This window comes from Musa acuminata, chromosome BXJ2-6 (assembly GCF_036884655.1).
Source record: "Musa acuminata AAA Group cultivar baxijiao chromosome BXJ2-6, Cavendish_Baxijiao_AAA, whole genome shotgun sequence".
NCBI lineage: Eukaryota > Viridiplantae > Streptophyta > Magnoliopsida > Zingiberales > Musaceae > Musa > Musa acuminata.
Genome location: NC_088343.1, coordinates 39774073 through 39796589, shown reverse-complemented (window position 1 = coordinate 39796589; position 22517 = coordinate 39774073). Strand labels below are relative to the sequence as shown.

Here is a 22517-nt window from a genome sequence, read left to right as displayed (position 1 = left end):
GTGTTCGAGAATTAATCGATCATCATCGACCGTCCGATGATGGAAATAGTCAGATCTGTGCCGTTAACAGTGAGGCGATAAGCCCATGTTCTGATGTGATTGTTTATGCATTAATATATATATATATATATATCAAAAAATAATAATGAAAATACATCAAAAAAATTATTTGTTGTGTGAGAAAATCTTAAACAAATATAAAAAAATAGCCTTTGTTTCATGATTTACATATTGATAATTTCTTTTTTATTTTTTGGTTTTATTTTGGGATAATTCTCCATAATTATTCCCACATAGAACTCTCCTGAGATATTGCATGCGCAAAGCAAGTTGTGTGCTTCATATGCGATCTCTTACCCAAGAAATTGCTCCGGATTAAGGTTAGCTTCTGTGAGCAGAATCCATGGGGGGGTTTCCCTGTGCTTGCAAGAACTGTTAATACTCTGATGAAAGATGCCATCGGATATGCTGGTTAAAGATCATGTAGTAGCTCCAACCCCAAGCAGCAGGTAAATGAGAGAGCAAGCAATCATTTTTCTTGCTCCATCTTATTGGACTACAAAGTATTCTATGATTGATTTATTCCTCAATTTGCTTACACATACTTATTCAGCATGAATCACTGCATGAAAGCAGCAACTGAAGAGCTATGAAGCTTGTTATTTATCTCGGTACTTGCAAGCTTGTGCCCAGATCCTCACATGGAGCTCACCTCTCCAAGCACTTCTTGTGGAGCAGTGTGTGATGAGAACCATGGGCCATGTTCTTCTACAATAACATGCTGACTTCTACTGTGACACGGAAATCCTCGGCCATCCACAATAATAAGATACTCCTCAGCCTTCGCTCTGCTAATTCCCAGGCACGGAACGACGAGCCACCGGCTTCTCCGGCGGTACGATCGATATATTCCTGCATGATTAGCTGAAATCAAGGGGGGCATGCTTAATAACCACTAGCACTGGAAGTTACGTTCTTCCGAGTCCATAGCTGCTGCCAGATGCTTCCAACACCGAGGTCAAGGGGAATAGGAGCCGTCTTCCTCATCGTTCTTGTCGCAGCCGTCGCCGTGAGGACAGGCAGCGCGAGGCAAACACCCCATGGCGAAGGTGGGAGGGGAAGGGTAGCAGCGGCCACGGGCTCGGTTCGTCCGGTGTCCCACTCGGTGCACACGACGACGCATGCGAAGGCGAGGCCGGAGAAGACTGCACGCCTGACGGCGAGGCTGGCGTCCGGGCCGAGCCCGAAAGGTCCTGGCCATTAGTGGCACTGCGCCGCCACGGAGCTCAGCTTCTTGTCGAACGAGAGACCGGATGGAGATGCCGCATGCTCGCATGCACGCAGAGGCCGAGTTCACGAAAGAGGCCAGTAGTGTCATTTGATTAGATCTCTTTTGGGAGAGGTAACTTTTGAGGCTACAATGAAGCATATGTATGCTTACTCATGAGAATTTAGCTGAGCTGCAGGTTAAATTCTCCAGTCTTCATTTGGTCTCGTTTTATTCCTTCATTTGATCTTTCTTTCTTACTTTTTTCCTCGCTTAGATTGGTATGTTCAAAATATATTTAGGTATATGCATGTCAGAAATATAAGCAAAAGGTGCATATAATAAATAACCTTAATCATTGTATGTTGCATTAATTTTATTCTTTGTCAATTGCAATGTTTAATGTGTTGGCGTCAAATTTTTACAGTAGTATCGACTTATATAAAAAATATCAAATATATTAATTTTTAACCCTATATATATATATATATATATTATAAATGATAAATGAGATTCAACTCATTTTTTATGAAAAAAATATTAATATGAGTTTTGCGACAAAGAAAAGGTCCAATTCAGTCGACAATTTATGTGCCGATAGAGCTAAAGAAAACCAATCCATATGTGCCGATAGCCCTTTCTCATCTCATCCGGTCGCCTCCCTCCTTTCGCCGCCCTCTGCCATCCTATCGACGTTCAACTTCGATCCACATTGGTTCGGTCCCAGCGTCTCATCCAGTGACCATCTTCCACGTCAACAAACAAGAGTGGGCCCGGTTCTCTGCCCTGGGCCGGCATTTCCCGGTGAAGAGATTTCCCGAGCAAATGTTCGGACAGCTCGTTTGACTTTGACGACTTCCCCAAGTTAACTACAACAGTTTATGGAAAGAAACGTTGACTTTTGCCGCAGAAAGATTGTCTGCGGTAGAGATCTCATCACCGTCGAATTCGAACAGTCATCAACGTCTGATGTCGGAAATCACATCCAACGGCGCAGAGAAGCACCGCGCATAGCTATTAATCTACGATCAACCTTGCACAATACGAGGTGTTTCCTTCGTCTCCAAGCGAAAGACGACTCCGCCTGCTGCTGCCCCTGAGATCTCCATCCATGCTCCAATTCCTTTTTTCTTATTGCCTTTTTAGTTTATTGGTAGGGTTTAGCTCATTTAATTGCGGCCGTCTTCGTTCTCTCCCTTGATCTGGATTTTTCACGGAATCAAAGGAATTTTTGATCCGTGAGGGTAAGTTCCGCGCCAAGGAGGTTACTTCGTCTCCCTTTGAGATTGATTCCTGGAACTTCTCTTCTTGTAAGCTTTGATGGATCTGATTAGTGTAGTTCTGTCAAGGCATCACTTTTGCCCATCCTTTGCAGTTCTTTTTTTGTCTTTTGCATCATGCTGAAAGATTATTTTTGAACCCCCCTGTTTTTAATGACTGCAGACTTAATCCAAGAAGTATATTGTTATATATTGTTTGATGATGATTCCACCAATTATGCATGTTGTTGGTTGCCACCAACCGTAATACCTTTTTTCGTTGAGTCTCCCAAGTTTTCATTTGTATGGTTTTAGGTATTTGATGCTACCAATAGAAAATTTTCACCCTGTTTCCCCTTGCGAATGAATTGCTTGTAGTGCTAATAACAGTGAGACCATGGGCAATCATTTATGTATTGCTTGGCATCACTAGGAATCACTTGATATTGATATTGATTCATAAATTTTGGGCAGAAGGAACAATGGATGTGCTAGAATCAGCTCCTCCACCGGTAAAAGAGAGTGTGTCATCCTTTCATTGCAATCAGTGCGATAAGGAGTTGGTGCGAAAGATAGCACGACTACTGCTGCCTGGATTGGCCACAGCTTGTGTGGACAATACCACTGGTCTGTTCACGGGTCCAGCTTCTGTTGCTGTCATTGTGAGGAAGGAGATGGTAGACTATCTCACACAACGAAGTCAGATGTACATTGCAGAAGCTGCAGTCCAAGGAGGTGATGGCATCAATTCGGTGGAAGAATTATCTGATCACCCGATTGACATCATATCCGTTCTTGTTGAAGAGTTTGCAAGTTCGAAACGGAATTTGTTCAGCCGTGTTTCGGGGTGGTTGTTGAGTGAAAGCCGAGAAGAGAAGATTGATGATTTTGTGCAGGAAATGGAGACAAATGTGTTCTGGTCAATGGAGAGGAGAGAAGCCATCGCAGAAATTCTGCTCAGGAATGTAGACTTGAACTCTACATTCCACTGCTCGATGAAGTTCGATACTGCCCAACAACTTGCTGACCACAGAAGCCAATGTGGTTTCAGGATATTAAATTGCACGAATGCTGGATGTAAGGCTAAATTTTCTGCTATTCATGCAGAAGAACATGACTTAGTGTGTCATTTTAAGGTCATCCCGTGTGAGCAGATGTGCTCAGAGAGCATCATGAGGGGTGAGATGGATAGACACTGCATAACTGTCTGCTCGATGAAGCTTGTCAACTGCCCTTTCTACCAAGTTGGCTGTGAATCTGCCTTTCCACAATGCAATCTTGGGAAGCACTGCACAGAATTTCTCCAGTCACATTTGATGAATGTCCTCCAAGTGGTTCACAAGCAAGGGGCCTCGGTGGAAGAACTAAATCAGCGTGTGCAACTATTGGAAAAGGTTAATCTAATTTCTTAGATTTCTTATCTCTTGCTTATTTCCATATTCTGATTCAACTTGCATTTGTTGAAGACAAAGCCTTTCTTTCACTATTCAATCTCTTAACAGCACCTTGCATTTGTTGAAGCTAGTCTAACTTTACACAATTGAGGAAGGCCATCACGATTGCATCACCAACAAATATCTTAAAAAGATTCTAATGAATCAATATTTAATAGAAAAGGAGATTCAGACACTCAGGGTCCATTAGCTATCCATGTTTATTCTTTGAAAAACTATATGGAAGATTTTATTTTCAACTATCTTCTTGTTGAGTGGTTTCATGCAGCCGACAGATAGTGCTAACACCACATGTGGTGTAGAAAATTTGTCAATGAACTCTCAAAGGCCAGCACCTGGCCAGTTCTTGGGATCCTGAAGCTGTTTTCTTCTAGGCTTAAGCAGGCTGCCACTACTCGTCTGAGTCATCCCTGTAGTGGCACAATCTCTTGCATGAGCCAAAGTCTCTGTAGATTGTGGCTAAAGCATACCTCTGGTGCGCCTTTGGTATTTTCAGGTCCTTTGTGGCACAAGCATTCTCCTTCTTCTCCCAAAAACATAGGCAGATTTAGGTGGCCCGCTTAGCTAACAGCATGATCTCACAGATTCAGAGTGCCACACTTTCTTATTAAAGCTTTTTTTAAAAAAATGGAATTTCTTTAATGCATAGGACACAGTTCTGATATTTCTCTACTTGCTTGAAGGATTTGTTAGCCTACTTTGCTTATGAGCTTGTAATCATCGACATAACCTTGACATTAGGTATCAGGTCAGCAAGATTGGATAATTTGGACCCAGAAAAATATTGGTTAATTTGGGAAGTTTGTGAAAAGTGCAGCGTAATAGAAATATATTTAGTATGTAGATATACATGATATTTGATGAATTATGTATTATGAACTTTATCGTGACAAACATCATTTACGTACATAATTAATGGGCAAGATATTTAATTCACATTTTGATCATCTGCATTCCCTTTGCTGGCGTAAATAATCAGGACATTAGAGCTAGTTATTGGTGTTGTAATTGTTGTTTAATTGTGCACATGCAAATAATATGGTTAACTATTTGTTGATGAAATAACTCATGAACTTTCAAAAATTTCCTGAATCTTATTGCTACGCTTGCGAATGAATTGCCTCCCTCTTTTTGGGTTTCCTTTGTGCAGCTTTAGCTAAAGTTACTTTGTTTGTGGTCAATTATGCAGTCCTTCTGATTCAATTTCACACACTTTACACGATCTGAACTTCTCAAACTATCAAAGCCTAACTCTACAGCATCATGTTAGATCTGAATCTTTAGCTCCATTGCCTTAAGTTTTGCCACCCATTTCATTCCATCTGCCTTCTTTTGTCTCAATCAGCCGATTTCTAGCTCTCTCACATTGATTAAATACGAAGGAAGGTATATCAGGTTTTTCTATGATAGAACCTTATCACCATGTTAAGATAGTGGTCCATTTTCCTTAGATGCTTAACATTCTGGGTTGGTGCCTGAGGGCAATTTTTTGGTTTCTCATAAATGGTTTGAGGTAGTAAATTCTGTTGCTGCAGTATCAGCTTTCCATGTTGTGTCTGTTCTTTGTACTTCGGACAGTCTGGTTCAGGTTGCTTCATATTTACCCCATATTGCCACAAATAAACAAGCCCAACGCTGCATGTTTTAGGATATAGTTAACAAAAGGCTGATACTGGATGCCAATCTGATTAACATACATAAGGTGACTTCTGCAACTTATTTTAGGATTCTGCTTTCTTATTCGGGTTGCCAATTCTTTGTGGCATTGCTTTGTTTTGCTGAAGAGTGCTCTTCATTGTGTTATGTGAATGCCTTGGATGGCTGCAGTGATGTACATATCATTTCCAATATGGAGTTGACTATTTTGAGTTTTTTATGGATTGATAACCATTATATTCTTCCTTGCTTGGAATATTTTGCTGAGAATTGGTCTTTGGTTTTATAATAATAATTCAGTCTGTTCCTTTTATTTGTGTGTCATGACTGGTAAACATTGTCATAAACATTCTGGTTGCGTCATTTCACCTCATGATGATTCGACAAAATATTATTTACTATATTTAGGGCAGACTATGATCTTGAAAGATTCTCATCCATATTAAATACACAAACTACAAATGCAATTCTGGAATATTATATAAAAAAATGAAGCATGCAAGTTCATATTAGAAAATTCATGCTTGCTGCAGAAAAGCCAAGGATGTAATAATTTGAAGCACGTCAGGTTTGTTGATGTTTGGGTAGAAATTTTTGTGAACTTAGGGTGTTGAATGCACAGAAAGAGGAACATTTTCATTTGTCTTGGAACATATTTCTGTGCCAATCTGGAGCACTTCTTTGTATTTGAACATTTTTGTTTCGGCGGGTGCTTTCGATTTATCTACTTGAATTTAGCTACAAAAGAAAAGGGGAGAAAGAAACTTCTCTCCATTATTGTATGGAGAACATCTAACGCAATGCTAAAGGTTGATCTTTATAATTTCGCAGTCCCAGTCCCTAAGTGAATTATCTGAAGCTTTGGATGTGAGATCGCTTGTGCTCATCATTAAGGAGCAAGAAGCAAAGATGAAGAAACTCGAACGCGATCTCTGTAAGGTCAGGGATCATCAAGAGCTTATCAAGAATGTAAAATGAGTCATTGTGGTTCTTCTGCCCCACTCTTGGTTTTGGATGACAGAAGATGTCTCCTCTCTCTGTAAAGTATATGGATTTGCACATATATTGTTATTATTTCTAACAAATATGAGAAGATTTCACTAAAATATGATATTTATTGACCAATATAAGCAGGTCTATAACATGTTTTGGTCTATGTAATATTTGATTGCCATGTATATGGAAGAGTGGTTTGCATATCAAGATGTTACTGCATTACAAATGTGAGCAGATTTCACCACACGTGCAATTTTTTCTCATAGTTTTTTGGAATGTGCTATATGGATGTGTTCATCTTTGTTTCCACTCATCTGTCGTAAGTGTTTGATGACTCTCCTCTTCTGCCGTGCCCATCGCGTCGATGTGGAATGTCACATTGACGCTCTCGACCCCTCTCTCATCGATGTCATTAAGAATCTTAAATCCAATCTCAGCTGCGCTTCCTCCGTTCCAAAGGCGGTTGCTTGCCTCTCGACCGAGATCTCCATTTCAACAACATCAAAAGCCTTCGATGCAAGCATGACTTTGTGGCTGACGAGATCAAGAGCCTCGCATCCAATTTGGCCTTGCAGATTAATAGCCTCTAATAGAGTTGAGAGCCTGATCTATGTCTAACAAGATTGAGAGTCGTACATTCGATAAAAAATGTTTGGCCTTGAACGGTAGTTGCCGCCAATCTACATTTGATAAGATCGAAAGCCTTGCCTATTAAATTATATGGCATATATAATTAGATAAAATATATTATAGATACGATTAAATTCTGATTATGATTATCGATTAATAAAAAGAATGTTCAATTATTATATGATTCCTTAGAAAATGAATTTAATGGGAGAGACTCTCTTAATTATTTATTCTAGACCTTCTGCTCTCGCTTATAAATAGATAGAACATTCTAGGGACTCGGTATTGATACGTGATGTTATTGAGAGGTTATCTCATCTCCACTTAGTCACATGAACCAATTATTGAGATATTACATATCTTTTATCATTTTTCTTTATTCATAATCCATTGCTTAGAGTATTCTTGTGAATGATAGGAAGAGAGGAGAAAGAGTCTAGCTCTCTTGCATATCAGTATCATTGCAACTTTCGGATCCGACGATGATACTCTTGCAGATCAGACCAAGACTTTCTAAATGGCATAAAAGGTACACGTATGTTGTTATTTGATTTCTATTTATTGTACTAAAGTTTTTCATATAACAATAGCATAATTATGATTTTTATGCTTACAATTAGTATTAGAGATATGTTTTAAAATCAAATACTTTAAATCTTAAAAGTATTTTAGATCTATTTATTATCACCCTTCGCTTATGAAAGGGTGTTATCTAGTTTTGATTTACGATATTTGAATGATCTATGTGTTGTCGATCTGCCTTCTTATCTAGTTTGTTTTATCTCTTGCTTACAGACGATGCAAGGTTCCTCATGTTTAATCATTGAATCACTATCGATAGCTTATTGTCGACAATAGTATTATTGAGGGCAATGGCCTCTAGTGGTCGCTTGTCCAATCGCTAGCAATAACGTGCGACAGCTACAGCAACGCTGTTGCATGCAATAACTATAGTAAAGCTACTATAGTAGCATTTGCTAGCTACGATCGGCCCCGAAGATTGCGGTACCTATCGGCTACACGGGGGACACATGGGCGCAGTCGCACGTTGCAACAACTATGGGGGTTGCTAATCGATGCGTGTGCAAGGTCACGCGATGGTACAATCCCTTGGTAGTACTTGGTCAAGCAGTACACCATGGAGGTGTTCCATCGATGAGGAACATGGCGGTAGGACACGACAGCATGGCATCGCGACCAGTAAGGTCGTTGATCGACTGCATGAGAAGAGGCATACCACCACGAGTGGCATGCATGCGACGGACAATTGGTGCACCACCAACGAGACTCGTGTGTGAGGAGTAACGCGACAGGGGTAGTGAGTAGTTAGGCTTTTTTTAATTAAAAAGATATGTTTATCCCTCAAAAATAAATAATTCTAATTTGTGTCCTTAAATTTTATTTTCTAATTATGCTCTTCAAAAGTTGGATATTTCTACTATATATCCTACGAAAAATTATAATTTTATCCTTTAGAAAGAAATTTTTTTATTTATGTTCTCTATTATAAAATTGATTAATTTGATCTATTTAAATATTTTGATCGAACTTAATCATGATTGTATTTTGACTACTTGACTAGATTTAAATTAGATTAATCAAGTTTTGATCAAATTCAAAAAAAGTCAAATCTTATTTAATTTTTTATTTTGGTCAACTTTAATTTTGATAGATCTAATTGGGCGAATAGTTAACCCAAATCTATGAGCCCAATTTAGATAGTTCAATTATGAATCTATCCAATTAAAATGGGTTGATTGGTATAAGGTTCCATATGAAATTTTTAAACTATAAAATATAATTTTCTTTTATAGTTTTCTCATATAATATATTGATAAAATTTTGCATGTGATAAATAATAATCTAATTATTATTTTTATATATTTATTTAGTTATTCATATGTATATGTTTAAAATTATGAAATAATATTTATTCTTTATATAAAGGTATGATTTATCATCATTACAATTGAGTTTTCTTTTATGCTGATTAATATTGATAAATGATACTATATCCAACAAAAGGATAACAACGTAATTGCTTTATTTCTAAGAATTTAGTATCATATAATCATGTTGCAGCTAGTGAAAAGGAGACTTTCATACAAAATCCAAGTATTTGTCATGGATATAACTACTGAAAGAATCAATTGACGGTAAACTAGGTTTGATGTAGCGAAGCGCAGGGTAACACCTTCCCTGATACCTAAGAGTCCCATCCAACCTTGTGCCACCCAAAGGGTTCTAGGGTACCGAGATTGTTGATTAGTCACGCGAGTAAGTGACGAGCAATGGACAATGAGCGAAGCACAGGATAGAGCCTTCCATAATACCTGAGAGCCCCATTCAACGCTGTGCCACCGGGGGTTCATAGTACTGAGATGATTGACATTTTATGCCACTCACTGCAATCACCGCAACATGTAAAAATGACCCAAAAACTAGTCAAAACAGGTCATTTTTTGCCATGCAAGCGAGCAGCAAGCGATGGATAGTGAACGAAGTGCAGGGCAGCACCTTCCTTGATACCCAAAAGCCTCATTCAATCCTGTGCTACTCGGGCGGCTCTAAAGTGTTGAGATAGCTAATGTTTTGTGTCGCTCACCGCGATTGTTGCAACACGTGAAAATGACTAACAATTTGGTCAAAATAGGTCATTTTTGGCTTGGCAAGTGAGCGACGAGCGAGGGACAGTGAGCGAAGCACAAGGCAGCACCTTAAACTCGAGAGCCCCATCTAGCCTTATTCCACTTAGGTGGTTCTAGGATACTGAGATAGTTGACGTTTCACGTCACCATCGCGATCATCACAACACATAAAAACGACCCAAAAACTAGCTAAAACAGGCTTTTTTTTTCGAGCAAGCAACGAGCAACAAACAATGAGTGAAGCACGGGGCAACGCATTCCTTGATACCCGAGAGCCCCATCCAACCCTGTGCCATCTAAGGGGTTTCAAGGTACCGAGATGACTAACGTTTTGTGTGCCATTTAAAGAGTTTCAAGGTACCGAGATTGACTAATGTTTTGTCACTCATCGCAGTCGCTGCATTCAGGCTTCTAATTAGAGCATGAGGTGCATGTACCATTACTTAGTGGATCTTTGCATGAGAACTAGATATCTGATAAAGCAACTAAATAAGTGTCTTTAGGGAATATCTCCTTTTTTAGTTATTGTAAGAGCTTTGAACTGAAGTATTCTGAATTTAACATAAAATTATATAAGTGAAACGAGGGGAGATTTAAAAAAACCTAAAAATATTTTAATAGAAACTATAAATAAAAATTTAAGTAATTATATGAATTAACGACAAAAGATCAACAAATAGTGTACAAGATAGGAAAACTAGGTTTCGTCTAAAATGACAATAGCACGAGGGAAGAGACAAACTTAATGACAATAGAACATCACCCTTTAACAATGAGGATCACTGGTCTGATTGTGTCATCTATATTACTGTACACCAAACACAAATATGGAGTAAGGACTACATATGCACTCTATATTAATCTGACGAATCAACATCTGTTACAAAAATGACTAGCATCTGTTTTTAATATAACTGATACAGTATCCTTGATGGTGCATAGGTTGTCTGTAGCGACTATGTACTTATCATCGGATATCATCATCAGAACATAAGAAATATAATATACAACAAACAGGAAAACTAGATAAGATAACTACTGTATGTAGATTCAGATCAAGTTGGTATTTTTTCCTGTCAATTCTGCATAGGCATGGTTGTCCTTGGCAGGATAGAGTTGGCAAGTTCTTCATTCAACTTTACTGGAAGTGGTGGCATCTGCTTCATTATTTCAGGCATATCATTCAAGCTGCAGATAGGAGAAGTTAGTTTCATGTATATTTCAAAAGACAGAATTTAGGAAGCCACCAAATTCTTTTAAGAGGTTTGATGACAATAGTCTGAGGATTAGTTAACAAAACATTTTGTATAGTGTAATTGGATAATGCCAAGCCCAAAGAGTTGGGACTTGCAGATTTGTCATTGATACTTGGATGCTAACGTCACATGTTAAATACATATAAGTACAGACTCGGCTATGTTGACAAGTAATAAGGTTATGATAACAGACAGGCTTATCAAGATAAAATTGCCAGAACTTTGCTCAACAACTTGTTTGTGCTGACATTACATGATCCTAAGATAGGCTCCGAAATAGTAGAAAAGGAGGCTACTAATTAGGTTCTAACCAACTTATTCAGCAGTTGAGTTGTAAAAAAATGCTAAATAAGGGAAACATACAAGGTGATCTTTCAAATTATATCAAAGACAACATATAACGTAAAATTAAGCAAACATTTCGTGGATCAGCAATATACTAACACAATCCACCATATGCTTTCATTGTGGGACAAACCAAGTCGAATGTTCTCCCCACTTAAAAGTCTAACATTCTTGAGAATGTAACATAACATATAGCCCAAAATGTATTCCTAGGATTCTGTTATCAGACAAACATGAGGAAAGCCCCCATCTTGATACTTGTCAATCCACATAGGGAATAACAGACAGCTGCTCTGTTGCAGGTACTGAAATTTCCCAAACACTACCAAAGTCTAGATTATGTAATTCTCCTCCTCCACCTTAACCCTCTATTCTCAACCTCCACGTCACAACCTATGCAATTATGAGAATCTAAACAATAAAATTAAAATGTGATAATCAATCACATCAGAAAACATGCAGGAGAGAGCTCAAAGGGATCTTAGAGAAGAAACAAAGGAAGACAAAATGCTTTTGAGGGCCAAAAGCCCATCTCTCCTCTCTCAACTGTCTCTCTGGTTCTATATTCTAGTGATTGTCAAGATTTATTGCTTTATTTCATGAAATCAATATCACATGTTTGATTTTCAAGAGAGAATTCACAGTGAAGCTTCATCGATCAGCTTATTTGGCCTTTAGCATCTTGAGGGTATAGTGACGTGATTTGCAAGAATGATCAGGCAAGTGCCTGATCAGTTCTCTGGTTTCTTTAAAAAAAGTATATGATAGAAGTTTATTTGACCTAAATAGTTTCAGAAAGAAATATGACAAAGCATTTAAGAATCTGTCCTACATTAAAATTTGCAAAAATCATGAATCAGGCATACATTTGACTTGTTATCTGGGAAATTTAAAATTCATGTCTTTTCAACCTATTATTCAAATTAAAATTATTTCTAAGAACATCTATGCTATGACCTCACCCGAACAGAGGTAGACAGATTTGTAATGTGTAGCCCATGCTGTAGGTTTATGGCATTATATTTTACTTATACCACTAGCCTTATGGAGCTAAATATGTGATGAGGTTAAATATGATAATACATCATTATATCACTAGCTTTATTTGTGTAGTCTATGCCATGGGGCTACATATGGTGATACATCTTTAACATCACTAGATATAAAAGGAAAAAACACCCATTACCACATCAAGAAACTTCAAAACAACCTGCAAATGCACCCCAAGATCAATTCCACAATTACCATTGCAAGATATACTAAAATATGATAAGCTAGCTTAGAATAAACAAACAAACCACAACCCTCACCTAGAAAGCTCTTCCAAGTGGGTAAATACTACAAAACGTTATCTATGACAAATTGTCGTTCCTGTGAAGGAGATCTCATCTGAACTCTATAAGCAAAAAGTGCACACTCAAAAGAATTTCCCAGATTAAGGTTTTCTTATAAATCCTCACATTCTTTTTCAAACCAAACCACATTGCATGTAGGCAAAGCAAGAATGATCCATCTTACCTTAATATCTTTAGGAAAAGTGTTCAGCCATCATTTCACAACCCAAAAACAGAACCATGTGAACTTTATGCCTCCAAAAGGAAGTACTCCCAATTAAAGCTTAGTTTACTACCAATGTGGCACTGATCAAACCAGGATATTATGATTTACCAACTTAGTATTTGATGCACTCATCAAGATAAACACATATTACACACAAATCAAATTATCATGATCCCCATAGGTAATGTGGGTTCTGAAAGCTCTAAGGGCTCACCATGCCCCTGTTAGTGCATGTCTTTCTTGAACCAATGATTTTTCTAGATGCACATATGTCCCTGATTGTTGCTCTAATACTATATTTGTCATAACTAAATCTCGAAACCATATGGGCAATGCCCTAAAAATTAATATTCATAAGAGAACTGAACTCATGTAATGAAAGCCTAACCCACAACTAATGTGAGACTAATCAGAACATGAACTAATCATATTGGGATATTATAATCACGCCACTTAAAAACATGATGTCTTTGTCAGAAGACATATCACACTCAAAAAATTGCATCAATACCCCATAAGTTATGTGGGGTCTGGAAGCCCCTAGGACATGCTATGCCATTGCTACCATATCAGTGCATGCCTTTGTCAAACCAAAAGTTCACTGAGATCCCAACATGATCCACACACCACAAACAGTTATCGTTCTGGTACCATAATTATCACTAGTTGAAGACGCCCTTGGGTTATATGTCACTAAAAAGGAGTTTGACAATATGAAATGAGTTGTAATTTATACACTACCCAAATCCTGATCCACAACCAATGTGAGTCTCGTTAAACGAAGACGCTATGCATCAAGCAGACCATAGATCACATGAACATCAGCAAAAATAATTATACTTTTAGTTATTTATGCTTGTAGCTGTATAACCTTAACTATGTTTCTAATTAAAAACTTATGTTACTAATACAAGTTTGTAGATACTGGAAATGCTTAATCCTGCTAGAAATAATTAGTTCAGTTGCTGAGAAATGTGCTTGGAAAAGGATCAGTTTCAGTGGCAGGTGATTATTACTGACAAATTTCCATATTCACAAAATTATTTATGTATTTGACATTATTTATGATTATTAGTGAGTTGTACTTTATGGATTAAAATTTCAAATATTGGTTAATTATCGCAAAAGGTCATGTACTTGAAATTGCTTATTTAATATCTATAGGAGAAAAACCTCTGCTATTTTATGACTTATACATATAAACCATCACGTCCTTCCTGTGCATGTGTTTGTACTCCCTCTTTCAATGAACCTCCAACCACGTTTATCTAAATCTGAGTCCTGTAATGTTGAAGTTGGAACCCAGGGACTTTGTTTCCTGCACTACCTATTGAGCTACTTCCACCAATGTATTGAGAATGTGCTTGGCATGTCACCATCACCATTCTTATCATTATCCATAATTTCAAATAATGTCACCCCTAAAAACCCGCATCCAGTCTCTTGTAAAATAACAAAGGTTAAACAATTTGATCGCCATGTATCCTCTGCTAAGTTCCCCTCAACTGTGGATTATTTGCAGCGTCAAACAGTTAATCCTTTAGCCTGCAATTCTTGGTAATGAGTCTATGATGCTTTTTAGTATGGATGAGGGGAAAGTGGTCTAGTTCCTCTCAAACTGATAAATATAGCATCCGACAAAAGCATGCAAAGTGATGCTTAATACGAGGAATCCTAAAAAGGGTTCCTACATGAAAGAGAAAACATTTAGTGCCAGTTGTACAACTATTCCTTGGCTTTAGTAAAAATTTCTAGGTAAATAGTCCAGTTGACTTCGAAAAATGATGGCATATATCTAACAAGTATGATGCTGGATCAAGAAAGATAACAATTAATATTATGTATATGATTGCATCAGATTTTTACTGCAAAGAAGATGCACATCTTTACAACATAAACTAGCATGTATCCATTGTAAGCCAAAAATTTGATAATGAGAAAACGATGCAGCATGCAGCACTCAAAAACTGGAAACATACTCTTTCAAAATTGCAAGTATGCTGTCCCGTGTTTGGCAAAATAGATTGATGTTATCCTGAATCTGCAGAGAAAAAAAATATTACGAGATCAATTTTCCAACTGCCATTTTATTTTGATTCATCATAAAAAGGATCTAAAATCTGAAAGTGTCCATGCAAACATTATGAGATAGACACTTCTCAATGAGTCAGCAACTTCTGATCATAAATTCCAATCAGAAGATAAGCTATGTGCACCAGAGAGTGTGCTAGTAAGTTCACTTCATGTTCACTCCAAATAATTAAAAAGTGCTACATGCATATGCAGGTACCCTTAAGTTAGCAAAATTTGCTGATATTTTAGTGAAGGTCTCTGCATTATTCTCAAGAAGCTCTCCTGTTCGACCACCAATTGCTGCAAAAAGACAGAGCATTCTTAGTACATCAACATTAGAGTGATCAAATCCTTACTGGAAAATTATGTAGCTTGTATGAAATCTGAACTTTTTTAGCTTTGCTTGATTTTCTAGCATTGCTGCTTGTGGTTGTAGTTAATCATTTATTCCTCTAGCAGTAATGATTGAAAACAAGGAATGTTGACTCTGTACACTATCGAAATACTAAACGGATGCAGTAATTGTATACAACAGCAATAAACTGAGCAAATCCAAATGAATACAAGTAGAATGGCTAAAGGAAGATATTAAAACCTTTATATGAAATATCATCTTCATCCACAGGAAGCATGGGCAGTGCATACGGAGGAACATTAGGTCGTGTCCCAAGGTGGCCTGATGATTTTGCAGAATCTGTAACTTTCTCCTGTGACAAGGATAGATGACTTCATTAAATCAAGCTTTGACAACATAAATCAATTCATTAACTCAGAAGCCAGCTGTATATACAAATACATATATATTCTTTCACATTCTTTCATAAGAATGTGAGTCCAAAATACAAGGTTCCTATAGGTGTTCAAACCGAACCGATGTGATTTCGGTTCGGGGTATTCTTCTGTTCGGACCGAACTGAACCAATTTTAATTTAAACAATATTAGCCCGACCTAGTTCACTATCTTAAGCCCTTAACCGGTTCAAACCGGTTAATCAAACCGACCCAATGGCCCAATTTCAATACCATAATTTCACAAATGATGTGGGCCAAATTACACAAATCTTACCGTGTTGACCCAGTTGAACCAAGATTCTGATTCGACACAATTTAAAAAAATACTTTTTTAATTACTTGAATTCATGAATCGCTTTATAGGTCCATACTGATGTACCGACTAGTTGTCGATACAGTACGTACCAAGTTATACCAAGCTAAACCAAGCGTACCGACACACGATACATTGGGGCGTAATAGGGGACTGATACATATCGCCCGTATTGAGTGATACGCCAAATTACGTCGAACCTTGCCTGAAATTACAGACCGGTTAACCGAACCAAATTAATCGGTTTTGAACCGGTTCAGTTAGGTAGGTCCGAACCGGTTGAACACCCCTTAAGGTTCCTGCTGCCACTACTTAAAGAAGCTCCAACAAATATACTGATACGCTCAATTACATCTATTTAATTGCAAGCTATACCATATTATAGTAAATAAAATTCATACCCAGAGAGGTATATCAAAGTCATTTGACACTTCAATGTGGCCCTAAATGAAGCCAACAAAAACCATTACAATTCTCCATCAATCAAATTATACTCTTGCAAAGCTAACCTTCAAACAAATCAGGAGTAAAGACGATGAAACCTTCACACATTCTTTTGTGATTTTCCTTCAGCTTAGTGTTTGCCCTCACCACACTCCTGTCATCCTCTCCCTTTTCTTTTTCCTATGCTCTCCCCTCCTTTTCACTGATAATCATCATTAGCATGTTCTTTTCCTGACTTCCTATTATTCTATCATCTTTAAAGTATTTCATACACTAAGGTCCTGCCACATGATGTCCACATACCACAGCATCACACATTTTCCATCGGTAGATGATCAACTTATTAGCCATGTGACGACACATCACCATCCCCGATGCAGATGCACCTGAGTCTTACAGCCAAGTGACTACCCACTTTCTCTCCCATCCTTTATTTCACTTTGATATCATTACCATCCTCCATAATATCATCAACTGAATCAATCGAAACTAACTGCCTGTCAGTTCAGGTCAGGATTCCATAACCTTTTAGTAGATCTAACCAATTAAGACTAACACTTCAGCCCAACTAGAGGATATCCAAGATTGTATAAATCTTATGCTGCTTCCAAAGTCAACAAATGAACAGAATATTCAAACCATGTAATGCATCATTCACGGAAATGTGCCTTCTAAAAAAAAATGAGTAAAGAAAAAGTGGTGTGTCATTATGCTTGTTGGAATGGGTTGGTAGGGGTTGTTCTGAATGATCATGTCATTTTTTCTGAAGGTTCAAACATGGACCCTCAGAATCAGTTTTAAAATCAACTTGAACTTAAAAATAAGATCAGATGAATATCAAATGGTTCGATCACCATTTTTCCAAAATAAAATAAAAGGAAAACCAACAAAGAAAAAACAAGAAAATTGACTGGCACACCAAACAAAAATAACTTAAAAGATTTAAAAGAACTCAAATGCATATAAAACATCGTTATCACCACAACATGATATGAAAATAACATAATCAACTTCAGCAACTTCACATATAAAGGCATGTAAACATTCCAAGAATGAAGATATTTTACCTACAGAATACGGTAGCAGAGTTTCCAAATAGCAGTCAACAAGCAACAAAGAAACAGTATCATACTGTGTGTCTGGTACTGGTCAGTATAATTATCTATTGTTATTTCAGCTAGTACTGGGTGATATGGGTCCCTATACAACTTGGTAAACTGGTATCACACCAGTCTGGTAGATCACTGAACTGCTACCAAATCAAGATTTAAAACTTTGTACGATAGTATGTTAAAGAAAATAGAAACTTAAGAAACAGAGCAGTAGAGCATGAATATGAACTTATGAGTACATCTTTGACATAGTAAATCGTCCGTCTTTGCCATGGATATAGGTTTACAAGCCAAACCATGAAAAGTCTGTGATTGATTTTTTAGTTTGTGTCTGGTGCTTTTTTCTCCGATTCTTTGGTCATCTATATATTTCATAACAAACATAATCTATGCAAAAAAGAAACAAGTGACAAGAGAGGGAGCATCATGTAGGTAAAATGACAAAAGCTGGAATGGATGTTTAAGTAAAGAGAGAAGGAAAAGCAAGTGTTTGTTACTTTATGCGCATTAAGACACAAATGTATGTATCTAAACCATGACATGAAGTCATCTCAATGTCACCAGCCTTTTTCATCAAGTCATTTGCAAAGTTGACCAATGATTAGGTCACATCCCTAGCACAAAACCACATTGTGACACCTTAACAATTTGATACAGAAAAAGGGTAAGATTTATTTGCATGGCTCTATAACTAACCACGAAGAATCTGTGGGCAAGTATCATGGAGAATATGGCTAGGAACCCTTCATAAGTCACTATCTGAAATAGCTATTTGGGTCTCATCTTCAGAAAAATTGAGCAAAGAAAAGCCAAGGTGAAATCCATGAACCATTGATTGCGCAAGGCAAAAATTACATGCATCTTCAAGAAAATAGAACAAAAAAAATATTAATTCTTCATGAATATCCATAAAACAATGATTATTTTGTTACAAAAACAGCTGTGGTAGTTAACGGAAGCAACACAATGACAAGAAATAATTATTCAGGCAAATATGGATCTAGAAGTAAAAAATGCTTATGACTCAGACTTTTAGACCCATAACCAAAGAAAGAGACCAAGCATTTAGATACCGACAATAACATACCTTCTTATCTTTGCTTTTCCTTGTCAAGTTGTGGTCTTCTTTCCTTCTCTTACTGTTCTCCTTTTTCTGGAGGAGGAAATGAAATATGTTCAATTACAAAAAGGAAAGTTGATAACCATAAATGAAGATATTTTCCAAAAACAAACAAATAAAGTTCTTATGGAGATTTGTCTTGTCTTATCACCATAGGAAAAAATCATAGAACATATAATCTATTATTTATAAAACATACAAGGACAATTGAAAGTTTGAAACAACAGCAAATGTCAACTATAATAAAAAAAAGTTTCATATCAATGCATCATGAGCTTTATTAATCTGAAAATTAATCATTTCAGAATTTTAAAGATTATTAAGGCCAGATATTTTAATCAAAACTGTTTTGTCAATGTTAATTAGATCTTTTATTCTCATTATCATCAAGGAAACAAAACATTCAGATCAAGGACTGAACAAGCTGCTCTGCTTGATTCATGTTAGATGTATACTGCTAGTATAACACCAGCATGGGGCTCTTTGTTGTCCCAAATGTATGCTGATAGTTCTGCAAAAACAAAGTATATACCAATAAAACTGAAATCCTTGGTTTGGATGGTATTTATTTTAAAAAATTAATTAGTTCTGGGTCCTAATGAACTTAATAGTACTGCTGTAATTAAAAAATTATGACATTAAGAGTTCAATGTTAGAAGGATTTTGCCGCAGAATGGGTAGTTTTTTGTTTTCACAAGTTGTCAAATGATAGCTTACAAGTTGTTAATGGGAATGCTAAACAACTCCTACCATGGACTTGGATACCCTACCTTTCACTATGCACCTAGTGTGAAAGTGGAAGGACAGGAGCATCACATAAATATGTTCTGCACAAACACACATGGCAATTATCTGGTATGTCACCAATAGTCACAAGCTGCAAGAGGCACCAAAATTTTTGCAAGAAAATTACATAAATATCTTGTTTAAACTATTTTTCTTGTCCTTCTTCATTAATAGCACCATCGAGCAATGAATGGAGAAGTGAACCCTGTTGTAACAGAAGATAACCATAGATTTTAAGCTCTCAGTTGTTTAGACAAACTAAAATCACTACCTAGTTGTTCCTGCAATATAAATTTGCCATAAGAGACTAGAATAGTCCTTTCCATGCCAAAGCCATGATCCGCATGGCTCTCTTGTTGAATCACCACATATAAGAATGGAAAGGATGGGGAAGGTTGAGTTTTAGAAAATTACTTCATGCATAAACAGTAGAAAATTCCTAAAACAAAATATTTACATTAGCAGGGCATGTTTACTGTTGCAAGAAAATTCAAAGGCCTATACAGTTGGTAAAATAAAGAGGCATACTAACAAGTAACAGGTTGTCAAACTTACAGACAGCCATCTGCACCGCAAGGCCACATCACGAACTGTCTTGTCCCTTAGTTCCATGGCAACTTTTGCATAACGCACTATAATTGATTCAGATGCATGTCTGCAATTCCATGTAATTATCAAACCTAAGTTCAAATAGAAAAGAAAAAAGAAAGTCTGGCTGAAAATTAATACATACATTAGAAAGAACCAAGTTCGAAGATGTATCTTACACCAGTTGCAACAACACAATCAGGTAGCTTCTTTTACTGTCACCATAATGCAATTAACCAACTTAGCTTTGCTAATTGCTTTCGACACCATTGTCTTTGTCATTTTTTTTATGACATAGAACTTTTAAGAAAAATTGTTTTGAACCAGAAAATACTTTTTAGTAAGTTCAGAATTTGCAACATATGATGAAAGGTAGGTCAGATTTGGCCTATTATGTAAGCACAAGACTTGAGCTTGGACTAGGAATAGTTGCCATGTACAGCATAAATATAGTTAAATTTTTTGTAATTCTTAACAAGGTTCATAATTTTGTGTACCGGTATTATACTGGTCAGGGCTTATTAGCACATAAAGTGCTGGTATGCAGAGTTTCAAAAAAATAAAAAGGCTGAAAAAACAAAAAAAAAAAAATTCAGCAATGGTCCTGTACCACCCTGTACTGGGTGGTACCAACCCTGTACCAAGAAAATTAAATATGAAGAAGTAGAAAGGAAGATGCAAGAAAATTAAATATGATCTTGAGATGACTTTGCATGAGTGAAAGAATCCTGCATTTTCTTACTTACTGGATTATAAGAAAAATTAGAACCTTCTTCTCATCCTATATATGGTTCATACTACATATATCCTTATAGCTAGATTATCTCTAGAAATTATTGTGACCATAGGCACTTATGACAAATCAGTTCATTAAATATCAACACCTAGTTTTACTAGGTGTATCACTCAATATTTTGCCCATACAGTAGATTTCTTATCCTTTTCATTAGAACGACTAAGACACCTTATAGTCCTTACTTTGGTACCTCAGACAAAGCACATGCTGTGTCATTGACATGGTTGCTTCCTCTTCAGCATCACACTAATTCCCCAAGTCATACATGTTGGCATGCCTCATTAGAACTCTATTCATAAGAAGTTCACACCTTACCAAATCAGATACTACCCAAAGGGGAAAAGAAAAGGAAAACCTGTTCCAGAAAATGCAGGTCTTGTTACACTCTACTAGTCTTTGGGCGGATAGAGATGTTGAGTGAATTGGGGTGTTCCTACTCGTTACTACCCATAAAACAACTTTTTCCCCCATCTTTCACGAAATAAGATGACACAAATCCATAACTTGATTCAAGCACTGATGAGTACATGAGTCAATAAATATAACATTTTATGGACTTTAATCTAAAAGAGGAAAAAGATACTAAAAAATTAAAATATCTGTAAAGCATTAATATCTCATCATACTTCCCAAAGCATAGAAATTACAGGAATCTCCCATTCAAACAAACTCAACAAGTCATTTGTGCATTTAATAGACCAGATAATTTGACCAAAATAACAAATTTTCCCGCGAAGTTCCAAAGAGCCAAATCTTAGCATTCAAGAGCCAAATTATCCTTGGTACCAAAAGAAATTAAAGTTCTACCACAGCATAAGGGAGGAAAGCTCAAGGTACTAACTTGCTAAGCCCTTCTTCCAAGATGGTCTGCTCCTCCGCGGACCACTCAATTGACAGCCCGGGGTTATGCTTCAGCGCCTGCGCCGGCCCAGGCGTGGTGCCATTGCTAGGGTTCCCAGGAACCGAAGAGCCACCTCCACCCGCATCACCGCCGCCTGCGCGTAACGGGCCGCCGTTGGCCCCATCCGTGTTCCCCGACGGGTTGGCGCTGGCTCCCATCAACAGGAAGACCTCACAACCCCCAATTCTCAGAAACCACCGGTCGCTCCGACCAATTCGGACATTCTTACCGCCTTACAAAGGGAGGAGGAGGCTACGAGCTGTACCTCGAATTCCGACGAGGCCAAGGAAGAAGGATCGAGAAAAGAGTGGAAACAATTTGGGAAGGGAGAGACAAAGGAGGAGGAGGAGGAGGACAGATAAAAATCGGTCTTTGGAGGGACCTCCGGCTCTTAGGTTCGCTCTCGTTGGGCAGGTCTTAAGTGGAGACGAAGAGGCATTTTAAGGTTAGATTTAGACTCTTCTGTCCGTAGCTTATAATCTTTGGTGGCCGTCAATGCTGATGAAGGTAAGCAGTAGTCT

At 37.3% G+C, this 22517-nt stretch overlaps 2 protein-coding genes across 4 annotated transcripts; one reads left to right on the top strand and one right to left on the bottom strand.

Moving 5' to 3' along the window:
- Positions 1-2313: 2313 nt before the first annotated feature.
- On the top strand, positions 2314-6835 carry LOC135581121 (uncharacterized). 3 transcript variants are annotated; one of them, XM_065114229.1, is made up of 3 exons: positions 2314-2511; positions 3001-3920; positions 6468-6835. In XM_065114229.1, the coding sequence occupies exons 2-3, from the start codon at positions 3009-3011 to the stop codon at positions 6612-6614; spliced, it is 1059 nt and encodes a 352-aa protein (XP_064970301.1). In that variant the 5' UTR covers positions 2314-2511; positions 3001-3008; the 3' UTR covers positions 6615-6835. The 3 variants fall into 3 exon arrangements, with proteins under 3 accessions (XP_064970301.1, XP_009406436.2, XP_064970302.1); XM_009408161.3 differs by having other exon boundaries at positions 2314-2531; XM_065114230.1 differs by having other exon boundaries at positions 2314-2577.
- A 3903-nt stretch (positions 6836-10738) lies between these two features.
- On the bottom strand, positions 10739-22450 carry LOC103989345 (uncharacterized). The gene is made up of 7 exons (XM_009408158.3): positions 21937-22450; positions 20267-20366; positions 18893-18958; positions 15740-15851; positions 15362-15444; positions 15051-15112; positions 10739-11098 (listed from the first exon to the last, which is right to left on the bottom strand). Exons 1-7 carry the CDS (start codon positions 22152-22154, stop codon positions 10987-10989), a joined length of 753 nt encoding a protein of 250 aa, XP_009406433.2. The 5' UTR covers positions 22155-22450; the 3' UTR covers positions 10739-10986.
- Positions 22451-22517: the final 67 nt, after the last annotated feature.